Source organism: Setaria viridis, chromosome 9, assembly GCF_005286985.2.
Source record: "Setaria viridis chromosome 9, Setaria_viridis_v4.0, whole genome shotgun sequence".
In the NCBI taxonomy this organism is placed as follows: Eukaryota; Viridiplantae; Streptophyta; class Magnoliopsida; order Poales; family Poaceae; genus Setaria; species Setaria viridis.
This window is the reverse complement of record NC_048271.2, coordinates 36,766,840-36,785,551: the sequence shown is the minus strand read 5'-3', so window position 1 is coordinate 36,785,551 and position 18,712 is coordinate 36,766,840. Positions and strand designations below refer to the sequence as shown.

At 52.2% G+C, this 18,712-nt stretch overlaps 2 protein-coding genes and 1 pseudogene across 2 annotated transcripts; 2 read left to right on the top strand and 1 right to left on the bottom strand.

The window, feature by feature from the left end:
• Positions 1–910: 910 nt before the first annotated feature.
• Positions 911–2,505, bottom strand: LOC117837027 (expansin-B3). Its single transcript, XM_034716579.2, has 4 exons — positions 2,209–2,505; positions 1,990–2,099; positions 1,693–1,877; positions 911–1,465 (listed from the first exon to the last, which is right to left on the bottom strand). The coding sequence occupies exons 1-4, from the start codon at positions 2,387–2,389 to the stop codon at positions 1,144–1,146; spliced, it is 798 nt and encodes a 265-aa protein (XP_034572470.1). The 5' UTR covers positions 2,390–2,505; the 3' UTR covers positions 911–1,143.
• Positions 2,506–6,546: 4,041 nt separating this feature from the next.
• On the top strand, positions 6,547–8,155 carry LOC117835602 (GATA transcription factor 12-like; annotated as a pseudogene).
• A 7,643-nt stretch (positions 8,156–15,798) lies between these two features.
• LOC117837026 (expansin-B4) lies at positions 15,799–18,345 on the top strand. Its single transcript, XM_034716578.2, has 4 exons — positions 15,799–16,125; positions 16,244–16,353; positions 16,638–16,822; positions 17,466–18,345. Exons 1-4 carry the CDS (start codon positions 15,900–15,902, stop codon positions 17,806–17,808), a joined length of 864 nt encoding a protein of 287 aa, XP_034572469.1. The 5' UTR covers positions 15,799–15,899; the 3' UTR covers positions 17,809–18,345.
• Positions 18,346–18,712: the final 367 nt, after the last annotated feature.

Here is an 18,712-nt window from a genome sequence, read left to right as displayed (position 1 = left end):
TTGCATACTTTTCTATTTAATTTTTGTTTGAATTTGTGTCTAGTTTATTTCATTTCATATATGTTGTTAGTTTTTTAGCAAATCTGTGTTAGTCAATTTTGGGTGAGGAACTTGTTTGTTTCACCTAGAATCCAGCATTCAGATTTTTTTTAGGTGCTTTGGGTGCCCCAATCACCTGTGTGAGGGCACCCAACAAATCACCAAATCCTACTTCTCCAAAGATTTGGGTGATTTGACTTGCCAAATTACATGGGTGAGGAGAGCCCTAAAATCACCCAAGTGATGTATAGACAGCCCTAAAAACTACGTACTGAACAAGACCTTAAATAAAAAAATAATACAATCTCTAATCCCAAACAAGGGATAAGCAAGTTACGTTTTGGACAAGAGGTCATGTATGGTCTTCAAAGCACGCCATTTTGACTCGTCTTTATGCCAGTCTCAGTGGAGAGTTTCATGGGAGTTTCATGAGCATTAAATTCTATACCACATCAGCAATTTTTTTGATTTGGCAAGATCAATATGAGGAGAGAGGAGGGGGAGTTTCATTAAATGAGAGAGGATTCATCCTCATGAAACCCTTCTGGCTTGGTTACCATGTACCCAGTCTTGGTAATAGTGTAACAAGACTGTGCATTGAGATTTAGAAACTATTGTGAAACTAGTTCCAAGACAAATCTATTTATGTAATTTTCAAAGATCCAAACTCAATACATAACAGAATAATCTACAGCTAGTGTTTAGAATATTCACTACAGTCTACAGGCAACACAAAAATAAAGGTCACTTAGTTATGCGTGGAGGGAGTATAGTAAAGTAATTTGCGCTGAATATATGAGCAACTTGTGCCGAATAATAATCAAGAGGAGCGACAAACATAAGGGTATGGGCGAAGCATAGACGTTCTGAATTAAGAAAAACCTTTTTATAGTCTTGATCACACTGATAAATACATTGACACTGGGCGAGAAAGCACATCCAAACTAGCCTCCTCATCTCCTACTCTGCCAATCTTGCTGAAACACAACACCTACGGCATTGCCGGGCTTCTGGTTCCTCACTTAATTACTACTACCTAGTAAAAACGCACCAACCATATACAATTAAGCCAATGACAGCGAGTTACAGAGCGCAGTGGCTGAACTAGTATTGGATGATGGAGCGGTAGTAGGTGTTAGGCGCCCAGTTGGCCGGGATGACCCGGTTGGCCACCAGCTTCCTGCCGGACTCGTTGGTGATGCGCAGCGAGAAGGGCGCCTGCAGCCGGTGGTTCGAGTCCATCCTCCAGATGGATCCCCAGGACTCGCGCATCGGCGTCCAGTACCCGGAGTTGGCCTCCATGAGGTCCACCTGCACCACGTCGCCGTCGCCGTCTTCGAACTCGACGAGGACAGCAAGGTAGACGGGGTTCGAGCCCTCCTCGACGTGGAACGTCACCTTCTGCCCGGGGTAGTTGCAGGGCACTCTGCATGTGACAAGTTTCCATTAGTCTTGTTCTTGTCAGGCTACAGTCCTAATCTAGAGATTAGGAGTAGGTACAGTAACTACTAAATATTTCCGCGAATCTACAGGAGTTTCACTCCTCCACATGCAGCGCAAAGTAGATAGACAGTGGAGCTTATATTCTGTTCAGGTGGGGCCTGCAGATTGTGGATTTGTGGCTCAGAGCAACGTGCGGCGCATGTTACCCACCTCTTGAACTGGATGTCGATGATGCCGGCGTGGCGGAGCTCTTCGTTGCGCCCAGGCTTGGCCATGGCGCCGAACGCCGTGCCGCTGAGGTCGAAGTGGTACTTGGAGACCGGGTAGTAGTTCATGTCAGTGATGATCACCGTCTCCGGGTTGCCGGAGCACGCAGCGTTGTTGACGCATCGTATCTGGAAAAAAGGCATCAAAACAGAGTGTGTCAAAACTCGAACCTGTGATGGAGCTTTCCCTTTCCATTACCCGCAGGCTCCAGAGTTAGCTTTGTCTGACCAATTAATCTACCTGGTAGCAGGAGCCGCAGCCCTTGCCGTCTTTGAACAGGGGCTGGTTGCCGCACGACGTCATGGACGAGAACGGCGGCAGGTTCACGTTCTTGAATCCACAGGCACCACCTGCATGAACGCACAAATGGACGCAAGTTTATGGACCGTTCATGAGCACGGCAAGATCGCCTAGCGTCATGCGCCGGCGATCATCGGTGATCATTTACCGCATACGTACCGTCGTCGTATGGGCCGGCGCCGGTGGGCGCGCCGTACCAGGTGGCCCTGGCGGCCTCCCAGTTGGGGTCGGCGGTGAAGTCGGAGGCGTTGAAGCTCACCGGCCTAGCGCACGAGCCATACGTGACCAGGAGCAAGAAGATCAGTGCAGCAAGTGCGGCTACCTTGGTGGAGAATGCCATCTTACTAAGCTAGGCAACCAGCGCTACTAACGACAAGCTTGCAAGCTTGGGAGGGTAGTTTGTTCTACCACTGGGCAGACAGGAGAAGTTGTGTGCTTGGATGGTCTGGAACGGGCACGCTGCCGGGTTATTTATAGGCCGGAAAAGGGAATCGAACGCAGTGCGCCGCGATCGCCATCACAGCGGTCGTTGCGCCCCGACTTGCTTTGGTAGGGGTCACATGGCTCTGGAGAGCATATCATGGGAGGAAGAGGCTTCGGGTCACGAGAGAACTATTAAAAAAATGTAACGGCTTCTTGGCTGTTATGGCATGTTGTGTGTTATCAGCAGTGTCTAGTACTTGCTTACTGATCTTGGAACATTTTTAAGACTCCTGTCCCAGTGTTATGAACGGGAGATTCGTGCACAGCGGGATACAGAAGGAACGACAGGTCTGCAATTGAATCATGGGAGGACACTATTATTGACAAGTAATCATTGTATGGATTCTGTGTACCAAATCCCTGAATGATGTGTTGTGTAGCTACTAACTTACTAGTTAATATACTATACAGAGCTGGGTAGGAAGAGGTACCAAATCCGTTTCTGTTTCACTGGAAGTTGATGATAATCCAACACCTTTTTGCTGTCCGTCTGAAATTGAGAAGCCATGGTGGTTGCAAGATACACCCTACAATGTGAGTGCAGAATCGAGAATCCACTTAAGAAAAGAAAAGGGTTAATGCAGAAGCCGCCCTACAAGTTTGTGCCACGGGAAACACAGAGCCTCAATTTTGTAGAGGTGCAACTGTCCTGCAGGCTACCGAGTCCGCGAGTCCTAACTGGCTCCTATCCTAATTCTTAAGGGTGTTTTTGGTCGTTGTACCAAGTTGAATTTCTTGCTATCTGTCTGAAATTGGGAAGAAATGTGTGGTGGTTGCAGGGCACAACCTGCAACATGAATGCAGAATCCAGTTAGGAAGAGAAAAGGGTCAATGCAGAAGGCACCCTACAAGTTTGTGCCATATATGGGAAACACATGGGCAAGTTTTTAGAGATGCGACGACTGTCATGCAAGCTACCGAGAGTGTCCGGTAGTCCAAACTCTTATCTGAAGTTCCTAACGCTTAAGGATGCTTTTGGTTGTTTGCACCAAGTTGAACATGTAGACAGTGCTTGGTGTATCAAATGATACGTCAACGTGATGATCCTGAATGAAGGGTGGTCCCTGTGTTTGGTTCAGTGTACTGAATCAAGTCATCCAGGTTGATTACAATTTGAGAGAATATTCCGTTGAGATGCTGCACCATTCGAAGAAATTGGCCGAACGGCGCCCCCGCCCTGATGGCTCGCGAGCGCTTCTTGCAGTCAAGCTTTCACTCAGCTCTCCACTCTCCTCATCACCGCCTATGGCTAGAATAAATGTTAAAATTAGACAAATTATGGTATATTTTAATTCTAAAAATTTTAATGCAAACCTTGAACATACAAAAGTGTGAGTGATCTAGTGACAGTGCTGCTACACAAGCATCCAATGGCGTGGCCGGTGCCTCCGGCAGCAGTTGTTGGAAAATGGCCTCGAACTGAGGACGGTCACAGCAGCAAGAATGATACTGAAGGGACCTAACTGCTAAACTTCCTAGTGCTTTTACTTCTGCTTCTGCTTCTATTTCTACTTCTACTTTTACTTAAAACACCGCGAGTAATAAATGATGGTACGAAAAATGCAATCTACTCAATAATTTCGAATTAGCTGCCTTTTCAATTATAGGAACCCCAATTTGTAAGAAGGTGAACCGCTATTACATACAATTACTCTTTCATACAAACTCAACGCCTATATTCTAGCATATTCGTGGATGTCGCGGTAACTTCACCACCATGTTGTCCTCACTTTTCACCCACTCCCCTTTCGGAGCCGCACACCCTTCTGTGGTGGCACACCTTCGGCTGAATGGCGGGAATTCTGTCACCTAGAAGTTCCGATCTTGATCCCTTCAATTTAAACACGAGAATTGTTGGAATAGAAGTTTAGAAAAGACAAGTCACAGTTTAAACACGCACAAATTTTACCGCGATTTGGTTTTACCGCGATTTGGTTCTCATCTGTTGACGGATCTTCGGTCCAAAGGTGCTTATCTTCTTTTAGCCCCTTTTGTTTTCTAGTTTGTTGCAGTTACATATTCTCCATGGCACTAAAGCGCAAGAGAGACAGTGGTGTCGAAAGTGTCGAAAGGTCTGATCTACCATAAAGGAAGTCTAAGACTCCAAAGAAACCGACCAATGTCTTCCGTCAGAGTAAAATAACTCAAGAGATGATGAACCAAGTGGTTAAGAGGAAGATGATTGTCGTCGGTGCCACTCGCCCTCCGTCTCCTTCCTAGGCTATTCTTGCTCCTAGAGATGATGAAGTTGTCGTCTATCATGAACACTTCTTCTCTAGGATGCAACACCCCTTTGATGTGCTACCAAGATTCTTCAGTTTTACTCATCATCTGACTCCGAATGCCCTCATTTGGCTTAACCAGTACATGTGGGTATGTAAAACCACAAAAGCTCCCCATTCGGCTAGCAGCTTGGCTTGTGCTCATCGGTCCACCATCAGTCCTAAGAAGCCCAATTCAGATGCTTAAATTTCATCTATCGTGACAATGTCAGCTCACCTATGACTGCTTACCACAAGTGGCCAAAGGACTAGAATCGCCATTAGTTTTACCACAAGGTTGAGATCGACCCCTAGACCAAGACTCACCCCTTAGTTATGAGAGAAATATATCACCTTCCTTTGAACTTCATTGCTGAGTTCGAGGATAACAATGAGAATCAACAATTCATTACCATGGCAAGAGAGATGGCAAAAATTTACAGCACCCTCGACATCGCCAAGGAGTATGGCCTTATCGAATACTTCCCATGGTTTTAAATAGCGGGCTATAGCCCCGCGTTAGCGGCGCTGTAGCATTTAGAAAATGCCCGCGCTAAGATATTGCCATTTGTGCCACTATGGCAGCTGTGACCGCTAAAGAGCCGCGCTAAACAGCTTAGCGCTAGCAGTAATTTAGCACCGCTATTCCCATTTCTATACTGGTGGATAAAAATGTGAAGCCCAGCGACATCCATGGCCATTTTCCAGCCATGCAATGCAATGTCATCTCACCCTGACATCCACGACCCTTTCCTTACCTATACTTTGCTTCAATTCAGCGGTGCTTCCTGATTTGATTTTGATGGATAGATGCGGCGTTATTGGCTTAAGCTCTGCCACAACAATGCAAATTGCTGGGCTGATGCTAATTCAACAGGAGATCTTTCTTTGAAGACTTGTGTTCATCACTTTTCTTAATTACCATATGTTTTTTGATCAATTGTTTGTATTTTCACGCTTTTCTATAAAAATGCTATTTGTTATAGCTGCGCTATAGCTTGGCTACAGCCTTTTAGCTATTGGAAAAAAGATGCCGCTATTTCCCATAGCCCGCTATTTAAAACTACGCTACTTCCCTATCTGAGTGGGCTAGAGCATTTTTGTGTGGAAAGGCTCTTCGGGTCCTATTCCTATCCCCGATTTCAGAGAAAGCTTCAGGTAAACGAAACATCGTAAGTTCTCCACCCTTCGATTTTGATTTCTTGTTTCCACTCTCTTTCCTCTAGGCTGACCATCCATTGGCTCTAACCTTCTCTCCGTTTGTTTCCAGATGTCACTCCTAAGAGCATTGAGGTGTTTGCGGACTGCATACTTGGTGTGGAATCTCCCTTAGAAACATCTCCTAATTTGCTATCTAATGGTCATCGATCCTCATGAACAGCTCAAATCGAGTCATCAATTGAACCATCACTCTTTATTAAACAGTTGTCCTCAACTTCCCATACGGGATTAATCACTTTTTATAAGGGTCTGTTTGGGACTGCTCCGCTCCAAAAAAATAGCTCCATTCCACTAACTCCACTTTTTTATAGCCCCACTCCACCAACTCCAAGAAAATAGGAAGCTATGTACCTATTTGGCTACCGGATGCGAATTCAGCTCCAGGAATAGCCACTCTTGCTCTTAGGTGCTTTTTTCCTGCGATGCGAACTAGCCTCACGTCTGCGCCAAACCGCTAGGGATGTTGGCGTTGGCGTCGGGCTAGGGCTGGGAGTCATCTTCCATGAGGATTTGGCCATCGGAGCGCTTGACGATGCCGGCGGGGGAGTCCTCGAGCACGGAGAGGATGGGAGGTAGGCGGGAGACCGGCAGCGGTGCACGGCTGAGGCTAATGCCGGTGCCAGCACCGAACAGGAAGCTGTCCCACGATGCACAGGGCTCATCCCAGGAGAAGCCCACATCATCAACGAACATGTGGTCGGCGTCAACAGAGAATCTTGGGTCTATGTCGCACGAGCGCTGGTCGCCAGTGAACTCAGAGCGGAGTTTAACGGCGCTGTTGCTGACTTGTTTCTTGCTCTAAATCTCTACGCAGTACGACCAATTGGCGGAGCTAGAATGGCTGTCCAACTACATGGGCAAGGACAACTTCCCCACAGAGGACCTCAAGAAACTGCAGATCATCACCAGCGTCCCGCCAGCCTCCTCCACCGACACCGCCATGGCGTTCGTTTCCGCTCCTGTGGTGCTGCCCGACGGCGGTGTGCTGCCACCAGAGGCGCCCGTGCCAGGCAAGGCGCGCAGCAAGCGCTCCCGCATCACGCCATGCAGCTAGGCCTCCCGCCTGCTTGTGCTCCCGCCCCCTCCTGTGTCGCCGCCATCTCCGGCGTCCGCGGCCATCTCACCGTCCGAGTCCGGCACCACGGCGCCAGCGTTCCCGGCCAAGAAACCATTGAAGCCCGCCAAAAAGAAGGAACCGTCGACAACCCCGGAGCCGAACGCCACCACCGTGGCGACGGCTGCGTCGGCCGGGGAGGGGAGGAAGTGCCTGCACTGCGAGACTAACAAGACGCCGCAGTGGAGGACGGGGCCCCTAGGCCCCAAGACGTTGTGCAACGCGTGCGGTGTCTGGTACAAGTCCGGGCGCCTCGTGCTGGAGTACCGCCTGGCGGCGAGCCTGACCTTCGTGGTGTCGAAGCACTCCAACTCCCACCGCAAGGTGCTCGAGCTGCACCGCCAGAAGGAGGTGCACCTGCACCCGCACCACTAGTACCAGCCGCAACCGCAGGCAATGGGGCACATGGGCGCCGGGGCCACCGGCGGCCTAATGCACACTCCCAGCCCGCTGCTGTTCGACGGGCCAACGGGGCCGCTCATCGGCAACGACTTCTTGATCCACAACCGCATAGGGCTGGACTTCCGTCAGCTCATCTAGGAGGGCCGGAGGAAGGGGAGAGAAGGGGTGACAACGGAACAGAGGAGTTCGTGAGGGAGGGGAGGCGGCAGCGGCAGAAGAGAAACATGCGCGCGGGGGAGGAAAGGCTCGATCTTTTTCCCTCCGTGAAACGGTATGTGTAACCAGTGGCATTGGTGGGTAATTTCCACCCAACTCCAAGAGAGGTTTGAAACTATTGTTTTCGGAGCACCCTTTGAGGTGCTCTAGAAAAACCTTGGAGTTGGTTCCTAGATCCACCTTTTTTCTGGAGTTGGTGCTAGTGGAGCTCGAGCTGTTTGGCAAGATGAATCTGGAGTGAAGCTGCAAAATTTCGAGCGAAGCAGTACCAAACACGCCCTAACTCCCTGACATTAATTATGGTCCATTCAATTTTATTGATTTAATTGAAAATAAAATAGGGCAAGCCTAATTAAATTGAACAATAAAACGGATCAGAACATGCAGGAAAAACTCTCAGTAATTTATGTGTTCATATTTGGTCGCCGAAGACAGGGACCAAGATAGCCGGAAACGAAAGTGGGCACGTGATATTTGGGTATATGAAAGTCGGTAATAGGGAAATTAAAATTGGATGACCGTGACAAAATGTAGGAGCACACTGAGCAGTGAGCACATACACATGTTATACACAGTACATGAGATGCATGAGACACGTTGACACAAGTCTTAAATTGGCATCATCACCACGATCCACAATTTACTGGAGACGATACCAGTAGAATATGGGTACTCAGGCTTTCCCGGGACAAGTTTTTCCTAGCACAACATCTCGCAGTTCGTCAGGCCGTCACTGGTCACTCCCACCGCGGTTCTCGTTTCATTCCCGGCTAAGGGCAAGTACATTGGTATCGTCTAATAGGTGGTCTCATGCATTGACATGTAATCTTGAGATGATTCAACAGGTAACCTGTCTGGTAGTGGTATATAATTCCTTAATTTGTGCATAAGAAAAATAAAATATTATGAGTTGCATGGCAACAATAACTCGTACAATGGTTGTTAAGTTGTCTCATAGTCCTACAATTTAGCTCATGAGGTGGTTGTTTCGCGAAGCAACGACCTCTTTCTCTCTCCTCGCTCTCTCTCCTCCATATCATCAAAAATCGTACGTGGCACTGCATGAGATGACCTATGAGACCGCTGACGTGTAGCAATATACTTGCCCTAATAACAAAAGATATGGAAAACATGTATGACAAACCTAGAAAACAGACCGAGTCGGGACGATTCTTACGGCGACCCACGCATCACGAAGGACGATGGCAGCGGCATCGTGGCCGGCAGATGTGTGTGTGATACGAGTTGGCTGGGCTCCGAAATAGGCCCAACTGTTCAGCCCAAACTTAAACCTGAGCTTGTTATTGGGCCTGGACCGTGCCTAGCAGACTAGCAAGTCGACCTCCTTGGGCCAGGATTGGCCAAAATTAAACCTAGACTTCAAAGTCCCAAACAACCGAGTTCATGTAACATGAACTCTCAACACAGTGCTACTTCGGTTGAATAATGATAATCACTTACCTTTCCTACCTGAGCATGTGAGATCAGCAGCCGCTAGTTGCCAGCAAACCATCTGAATATTACACGACGCGAGCGGCCAGTGCGGCAGGCAGGCAGTGCCTTGCCTACCATAATTGCCTGGCAAGGTTGTTACAACGTTACTCGCTGGAGGCGGAAATCCGAAAGCGACGTGGCAGGGTTTGAGCTCCTGACTTGGATGAAATTCGCGGGGACACCCGGCCGGAATTATTTGGCGGGCTGAAACAAAAAGCTCCCGACACCGGCATTGGGTGGGAGGGCGGGACGCCAAAGGAAAGAAAAGAAGTCAAGCAAGTCCGGGGGGGAGGTCCCCCGCGGGCACGATGATTTCACATGCTCGGCTGACACCGTCGCAGCAACCACCACGTTGCGTTGCGCTCGCCATCGCCTTCTCGCATCGCGCGCGGCTCCAGCCTCCTCCGGGGCAAGGGCGGGGGCGGAACTACCCCACATGGCCCCGCCCGCGCCGGTGCCCCCATGTGACCGTGCGTGCGCAGCGCTGCGTGGGGCCTGCTGCCACTCGGCCGCGCGCCATCGATCGGGCCATCCCAATCCACTCCATCCGGCAAGGCAAGCAAAGCTTCGCTTCCGACGTGTGAGGCCGCCCGCGCCGCGCGCCCTCCTATCCGCTCCGGCTACGGCATTTATTACCTGGATCATATTTGCAATATAGCCCTGGTTTAGGCCTTGTTTAGTTGCCTAAGTTTGGAGGTGCCAAATTACTATTACAGCACTGTAGCACACTGTAGCGTTTCGTTTGTATTTGTGAATTATTGTCCAAACATTGACTAATTAGGCTCAAAAGATTCGTCTCGCAAAGTACAACAAAACTGTGCAATTAGTTTTTAATTTCGTCTACATTTAGTACTCCCAACTTTGGCACTATGCAAAAAGAAGATTCCCCATCACATCAAACTTGCGGTACATGCATGGAGTACTAAATGTAGAAGAAATTAAAAACTAATTGCACAATTTTGTTGTACTTTGTGAGATGAATCTTTTGAGCCTAACTAGTCAATGTTTGGACAATAATTCACAAATACAAATGAAACGCTACAGTGTGCTACAGTGCTGTAACAGTAATTTGGCACCTCCAAACTTTGGCAACTAAACAAGGTCATATTTACATAGGAGAACAAATCAAAATTGGAAGGGTACAAATTCCGCACTCGTAGTCCGTCGGCCCAACGGCTCGTATTTTCTTGTTGACTCGCTCACCGGTTCCGGTTAGGATAAGGAGGGGCCCAAGCCGTGGACCGCGCTGTCAGCGACACATCGGCTGCAAAATACGTTCTCACACAAGCTATCCCGGCTGCCAGATGCGTGTGTGCAAAGTTCTTAAAGATTCCCGCGAACGTGCACTCACGTGCCCTGTGCGCAGAGGACCCCCGTTCACACAAACCCTCCTTTGTCTTCACTTCACTTCACTTCTGAGCTAGGTTCTCTCTGGTCTCTGCACGGCATGATGCTTGACCCTTGCCAGAGACTAATCTACGAGACACAGGTCAATGTTAGCTGGGGCGTCTAAATTTAAAAATCAGGCGATCCCTTCCCTACACGGCAGCAGTGCACTCACATTGATTAAGCCGTTGTTCTCCAGACCGGAGCCGACACGTACGCACCCGATGCGAGGGAACTATCCAGATCACCGCCGGTGGGCGACCGTACGCCGGCCACCGGCCACCGATGGCGGAATTTATTCGCCGGAGCAGCGAGACCACCTCGCCACCGCCATAAATATACTGCAGCATGGGCGCAGGCAGAGGTCGCATGCACTGCGGTCACACACTCCAGTCACTTTTACTATTCTACCAGTGCAGCAAGGCTAACCTTTACCGGTGGGCCTGGCGAGCGCCGGTGGCCGGCAGCGAGTGGCGTGCGTTGAGACAGTTTTTCTCGTTAGAGTGGGAACAGGATAAAGGCCCCAGGCGCAGGCGCCCGGCCCTAGAAAGGGAACCGTTAGTGGTGGCCCGGCGCCGGCGACGGCCTCCCGGCTCCCGGTCTCCGAGCACGCCTCATGTATCCGCCGTTGATTTCTTCCCCAACGCTTGCTCCGTGCCTCCGCTAACGTCCGATGCAGTCCCCGCGGCGCTCAATCATCATCTCGGCCAAACAGGCTCCGAGGCTCGCCCCATCTTGTGACCGCCATGTGGGCCGCCGCCTTTAGGTTCCGGGGATTTCCCCCACTCATGGCCCGGTAAAGCAAAGTGGCCATTGCCTTGCTTGATCTGCTGCTGCTCGTTGCTGCAGGCAGACGCACCTTGAATCACGGCCGGGTTGGTGCATGTCTGCTGGGCCCAACGGAGGAAAAATGCCACTCGAGATGCCCCAATCCACGCCAAGCATCGCGTCCGGCTTGCTCTGCCTCTTCGGAACTTGCTTGGCCTTTGCGACGATTTCATCCGGCCAGATAGAATATTTCGTCTCTGCTGTCCGCCGTCCTTTCATCAGGCCGCATAATTGGGGATGTTTGGGTAAAGTCAAAGCAAGATAACAACTACTTTTTGCAGGTTAGTATTATGCTAGTAATATACTGGTCTTATAGCACTACTGCACTACTATTCATTAGCTCTGGTCCCTTGCCCCCGGCGGCTGGCGCAGTGCAAGTGCAGAGAGCTCCGTGGCGGCCATGGCAAAGCACCTCGACCGCATTCGTGCTCCCTATCCACATCGCATTATTTTGCTCCTACTTTCCCGGAGAAACGACGAGGAGAAAGTGAAGCGCCTGTCACCACGAGCACGTCGCGCCCATTCTCTCGGCGCGGCAATTCAAGCACACCACCACAAGGACCAGGGGGTTGTCGCTGCACTCCCTGCAGTCATTCGTTCACGAGCCCGACGAGCTCGTCCTGTGCTCACGTCTTCTTCGAGCCCTGCGACGACGTGAGGCCGCGCGCCGGCAGTGCTGCAGTGGAGTTGAGGGTGGAGTAAACTTGTCACGCCGCCCTCGAGAAACGAGGAGCAAGGGACAACGAATAGGGGGGGGGGGGGGGGGGGGGGGGCGGTGGAGTGGGCGCGTGGAGGTGGAGCCATGGAGGACAAGCAAAGCATCCTGCATGCTTTTGTTTCGTATCGCAGTGCTTCGGTTACGGTTACCGACTGCGCCTGCGCCAAAAAAACATAACAATTCAATGCGAGGCTCGCAGCGGGAACCACCACCTCCTCCCGGGAACCTGGTGGCTCGTAGCGACGAGGACGACGACAGAGTTTTCGTCCCATCGCGTGCTGACATCACGATTCAGCAGTAGATCACGAGTACAGAGTATACTACTGCTTATGTGAAAAAGAATCAAACGAAAACTGTACTAGTCTGTACATTGTACACAAGCATTCCCGCGATCTGTGCAAAATTTGAACTTGTCACGATCTTGTCCAGCTCTACCTGCTGGTTGTTTGTGGTTGCCGCCAGCTGCTCTGTTGAAAGAGACGAGTGAGGCTCGGAGCATTTCCTCTGCACTGTTAAACCGTAGAAAAAACCGACCGATCAGCACCAGCAATCCTATACGTCAGGTTGACAAAATCGGCCCCTGGCTACTGCTAGTAGATGATGCATCCGTCGGCGTCGAGAGGCGTCATGTGAATCGTCGTTTGGCCCGTCGTCACTGATCACTTGCACCAGCCATGTTAAAACACCGCTTTCGCGGATGAGAACTGGACGCATCCGGCGCGCGCCGGCGGTGCGTATCGGCATCACCTATCTCACCCATCCATCCATCGCCATGTGCACTTCCCCCACTTCCTCCTTTCCTCCCTTCCGGCCGTCGCAATCATCATGTCCGCGTAGAAAAGCTTCCGCTGGCAGAGAACATGCCGGCACAGTCGCCCTGGAATTGAAACCCGGATGTGTATACTAACACCAGCTGCCAGCATCCTGTAGTCATTGCGTGCCTAGGCTGCTGCTGGCCATGCCCCGTTGCGGCAATGATACGAGGGAGGGGAGGCAGCTAGCTGGGTGTTGAGGCACCGGCACGCGTGGATCAGTTGCATAATTCGGCAGCAAGCGCTGACAGCCAGCCACCAACACCAAGGGCATCGACTAGGGCTGTACCCGTGTGCCCCCGTGCATCATTGCCCGGTGCGGAGAGCCCTGCGCTGTATTTTAGCGTTGGAATCGATACTGTTCCCGGATGCGTGCGCTAGCCATGCCGTGGCATGATTGTCGCCGCCGACCAGCAGGAGTCCTCGCATTTGCATCGCATGCGCCGGAAGACCGAACCAGAGAGTCCAATTATTCCTCGCTGCTCCTGCTCCGTCCGTCGATTGCAGGCAGGTAGGTATCCAGATCTAAAACCGAACGGCCAGCAAAAGTAGCTCGGTCCATCGATCGGTAGACTACTGCCCGGCCGGTAGAGGGCGTTGCAGCTACTACGTGGATTCACGTTCAACTGCCGGGATCACGCATGGACGGTGGATCATCCGAGCAAGCACCAAAGCGGCGCCAACTAGGCTACCAATACCTGGTGATCGAGCGGTGCGAGCATTATTGCTGGCTCCAGGGATCGAGTTGCAGTGAAGTGTTTAGGTGCGTCTGATCGGCTCAGGTGGCCGCATCATTGCTCACCTGCACAGCGCTTACCCGCCGGGATCACATCGATCGATCGTTCCCGAAAAAGAAGCCAGAAAGTTACCCATCCGACACACATGCTCACGAGCTATACATGCAAAGAAAAGATCGCAAGCGATTCCGTGATCGATGTGCTTGCGCCGGCCGGCGGGCGATCATCGCGTTTGTAGCCGGTGAAATGCTAGTAAGCTACGAGCAGCTGGCTTCTTTCTGTTGATCGATCTCGTCCCCAGCGTTTCCTTGAAGCATCGTCGAGGGTAGACCCATGCCGGCCTGCCGGGTCAGATGGGGCGCCCGGCCGCGGCCGGTTTTAGAGGGTTGGCACCCATTAATTCCGTAGACCGGGCCTGCTACATTCTACCAGTACGTACGTACAGTACAGTACCCTGGTACTTGCAGCGTCGTAGAGGGGTAGCCAATCTGCTAGCTCGCCACGGCAACATCATGCATGATGCATGTGCTCGCTCAGCTAGTTCGTCCAGCCGGGGCAAATAAATCGTCTGCCTAATCCCACTGTTTGCCAGCCAAATTAAGTTCCTGGCTATGGTCAAAAGATGCGTTGCGGTCTGTTACGGGCATGTGGGATGACACGCTATATCGAGGACAAATGGAGTCAAAAGGCGGCATGGGGATGTGCTCTTGCGCGCAGGGCACTGACCAGAGACCCCTGGGGTTTTTTCTGCTTTCGCTGATCGGCGCATCTGTCACATCGAATTTGGGCAGGATTAGTGAGGGTTCGCGAATTATTGCGGGAAAGATCGTGAACTGGAGCGCAACGCGAGCCCAGCGCAGCCCAGCACAGCACGTTGGGAAAGGGGGAGTTTAGGCGGCGAGCACTGACGAGTGAAGCTAGCTGTCAGAGTGTCAGGTTCTGAAACTTTTGGTGTCTGAACACGAGTGACGAGTGGGTTAGGGAGCGAACCGGATGCGCCCCAGCTTCCCAAGGCGTAACTGCAGAAACCTTGGTTCGCCTAAACGTGTGCTTGAGAAAAGGATGTTCAGACTGTCGATGCAAGTAATGCATGCAATGTATTGTTGTTGATGCAAATAGAATGCAGGCATTTCATTCTAGCGGTTCCTGAAGATTACTAGTAGTAATATTGCAGGCCTGTGGCTTGCCGCAACTGCAGCTCATTTAGCCCTGCTCGATGAGTTGTGCCAACGGATCGGAAATGCCAAGTTATGTTTCAAAAAAAGAAATGCCAAGTCCAGTCAGTCAAGCGAAAGAAACACCGTGCCCCCGCAGCAGCATTTGGGCCTTTTCCTTACATCACATCCAGCCATCCAGGCGACCAAGCTCAACGGGAAGAAGACCCAACCCATAAGCAGAAGATGCGAAGAAGCTAAACCCACACGCATCCGTCCATCTCCAGGAAGAAGCGGCCAAAAAACGAACCTAACCCCAGGAATCTGCTCCAACTAGGCGCAGTAACGCGCGCCGGACAATGCACATTGCGCCCAGGTGGAGGCCCCGAGCCTTTCCCGTGCCGCTGGGGGGCGCTGGCACATGCCGACACCCCCAAACAAGTCATCTTTCTCGGGAGAAGCTCCGGGGCCGAGGTGGGAGCGCGAGCCTTTTGCCCTGTTCCGCCCTGGTCCGTTCTGCTCGCATCGCGTGACCTGACCCGCGACGACGTGAGCTCAGCCGCGGCAATGGCAGCTACGGAGCGAGCCGATCCGTCCACCGCCGTCTCGTACTCTCGTCCGTCCGTCGGTCCATCTATCCACCGGCCGGCCCCAACTTTCATCTGCCAGCTTTTAATACGCGCTGCCGTGGCAAGACGAACGAGTAGAGAGTGGTGAGCTAGGCAGCAGCTAGGCCGGGCGCTCGGGACTGAGCCCACAGCCCAGGCCATGTGCGCCCCAACATGGCACGTTCTCCCTCGCTCCTTCTGCTCACACTGCGTACACACTACACACGCAGGAGGGCTCCCGGCCCGGCTCTCCCCCCATTCTCGCTCGTTCGCGTGCCGGTGCCCATCTGGCTTATAAATAGGCCCACACGGCACCTCGGCCACCACCACCCACCACTTGCTCGCACTCTTCACTCACTGCCGCCCACTGCCTAACTAGCTAGAGGAAGCCGAAAGGGGAAACGGCCAAGGCAGCCATGGGAGTCCCCTCCTCCCTCCCCTCCGCCGCCGCGGCGGCGCTCGTGCTCCTGGCCCTCCTCGCCGGCGGGCACTGCCGCGAGGCCCAGCTCGACACCGGCGACCACGACGCGGCCGGCACCGAGAACTACAACGCCAGCGACGCCGCCGTGTACTGGGGCCCCTGGCAGAAGGCCCGGGCCACCTGGTACGGTCAGCCCAACGGCGCAGGCCCCGACGACAACGGTGAGCACCGGCATTCCGAGACCTCTTCCTTCCCCCTCTCGTTCTACGTGCATTTCTTGGTGCCTTTGCTCGTCGATCTGGGTAATGCGGCTCACATATCCCTCTCGAATCTTGCTAGGTGGTGCGTGCGGCTTCAAGCACACCAACCAGTACCCGTTCATGTCTATGGGCTCCTGCGGCAACCAGCCATTGTTCAAGGACGGCAAGGGCTGCGGCTCCTGCTACAAGGTGAAAACTAAAAACAACTTTGGAGTCTTTCATTCCCTTCCATATGAAAGAAATTATAGAATGTCTTTCCTTTGTCGAAACAATCCTACAAGTAAATGATAAAGAAAAAAAATAGAGTAGTAGTAGGAGTAACTGTTAAGGTAGGACGCTACCGTACAGTCCAGTCCGGTCCTCCGGAAAAGCAAGAGCTGCGGGTGGGGCCCACTTGCATGTGCGCGTCCTCACTCGATCTCCGTGACGGCGTCATTTACTGTGCATTGACGCTTGCCTTGCGGATCTGGCAGATTCGTTGCACCAAGGACAAGTCCTGCTCCGGCAAGGCGGAAACGGTGATCATCACCGACATGAACTACTACCCGGTGTCCAAGTACCACTTCGACCTCAGCGGCACGGCGTTCGGCAGGCTCGCCAAGCCCGGCCTCAACGACAAGCTCCGCCACTCCGGCATCATCGACATCGAGTTCACCAGGTCTGTTCGGTTCTGCTCTGTTCTGCCGCCACTTAAAGTAGAAGACACCTCTCACTCACAGGGCGAGGAGTAGTAGTAGTACCAGGATGTGTTGCTGTCGAATTGTTACCGGTGGTAGTACTAGCTTTCCCTCCAAACCCGCTGTTGAATTTGCTGGCGCGGCAAGTGAAAGTTTGGTAGGGAGGCTGGCGGGCCATCGACCCAACCGCGCGCGTTACAGCCCCGGACACCGCATGTGCGGCAAAGTGGCACAGCTGACAAAAGTCACTTTTATTGCGCTGCCGCACAGCACCCCCAACATGCTCATTTTCGGCTACTAGTGGGCGCACCCCTTTTGCAGCCCAGCCCAACGTATCTGCGCGCACTGTTGCAACATGCCACCGGCCAACCCCATTCCCTTTCGCTTTCTCGCTGTACCACCACCTGCATGCAGCAGCTAATAAACAAGCCTTGCCCCCCCCCCCCCCCCCCCCCCCCCCCCCCCCGTCCCGGCCCTGGCACTGCCTGAAAGAGTAGAGATTCCTTGCAGCAGGATTATATTAGGCTAAACAACTAACCGGCATATTCCGATGACAAGATTAGCAGCAGTGTGATGCCCTGTTTCGTGTGTCTAAAAAAACGCGGTGGATGTTTGTTTGTGCAGGGTGCCGTGCGAGTTCCCGGGCCTCAAGATCGGGTTCCACGTGGAGGAGTACTCGAACCCCGTCTACTTCGCGGTACTCGTCGAATACGAGGACGGCGACGGCGACGTGGTGCAGGTGGACCTCATGGAGTCGAAGACGGCGCACGGCCCGCCGACGGGGCGGTGGACGCCGATGCGCGAGTCCTGGGGCAACGTCTGGCGCATGGACACCAACCACCGCATGCAGGCGCCCTTCTCGATCCGCATCCGCAACGAGTCCGGCAAGACGCTCGTCGCCCACAACGTCATCCCGGCCAACTGGAGGCCCAACACCTTCTACCGCTCCTTCGTCCAGTACAGCTGAGCTGCTGATCCGGGGATCGGATCCCGTCCGTGTCCGGGTGACCGCAATTGGAGCTGGCAACACCCGGTCCGGTCTTCTTCTGATCTCTACCACAACACTACTACCACTAGACTACTACTACTAGTACGGCGTGGCGGGACGGAACGGAACGGCTAGTCGTCGGTGTCTCTGGTCATCGTGTTCGTTGCAGTTGTATCATCTCATCATCAGCATCATGGGTCCATGGAGTCGTTGCATTGGGGGCGCGCTTTTAGGTGGAGCGTCATGTGCGAGTGTTTGTGTGAGTGAGGCTGGCACGTGATGTGTGCCACCCTAATTGCGAACGGGCATGAGGGAAGGAAAAAAAATTTAAGCCGTGTGGGAAAATGGAGGAGGCAGGCGTACAAGGTACGCCCTCCCGCCCACTCTCGCTTTATAATTTATAATCATCAATCATCATCTTCATTTCGATCGGTGATTAATCGAAAAAGTATATTGTAATGTATAAACGCCATTTCCCCAGCTTGGGCAGACCAGGGATTTCCCCTGTTTTGGTTATTCTGCTGCTGCGTGTTCTTGTGCTTCTTCAGTGCAGTTTCCTGCTCCTTGTGATGTGCGGATGATTGGTTAAGGCATTGCTGTTAACTAGCATACCATCTCTCTCTCGCGTGAATAGAACATACATTTCTTTTTTAAAAAAAGTAGAATAGACATTTCTAACTTTACATTTTGACAAGAAAACTGAGCCGGTTTCCCTGCTAACCTGAAAGTTCTACTTGGCGGGCTATGAAAGCAAAACATGGTTTAAAATCTGGAGTCCCTTCCCGCGCGCGGTAAATTTAAAATCCTATCCAGAAGACACGCACTTTATACTTCACTGCTTTGGCGGAGTGGGTTCGAGATTCCGTCGGTTACTTGCATGATT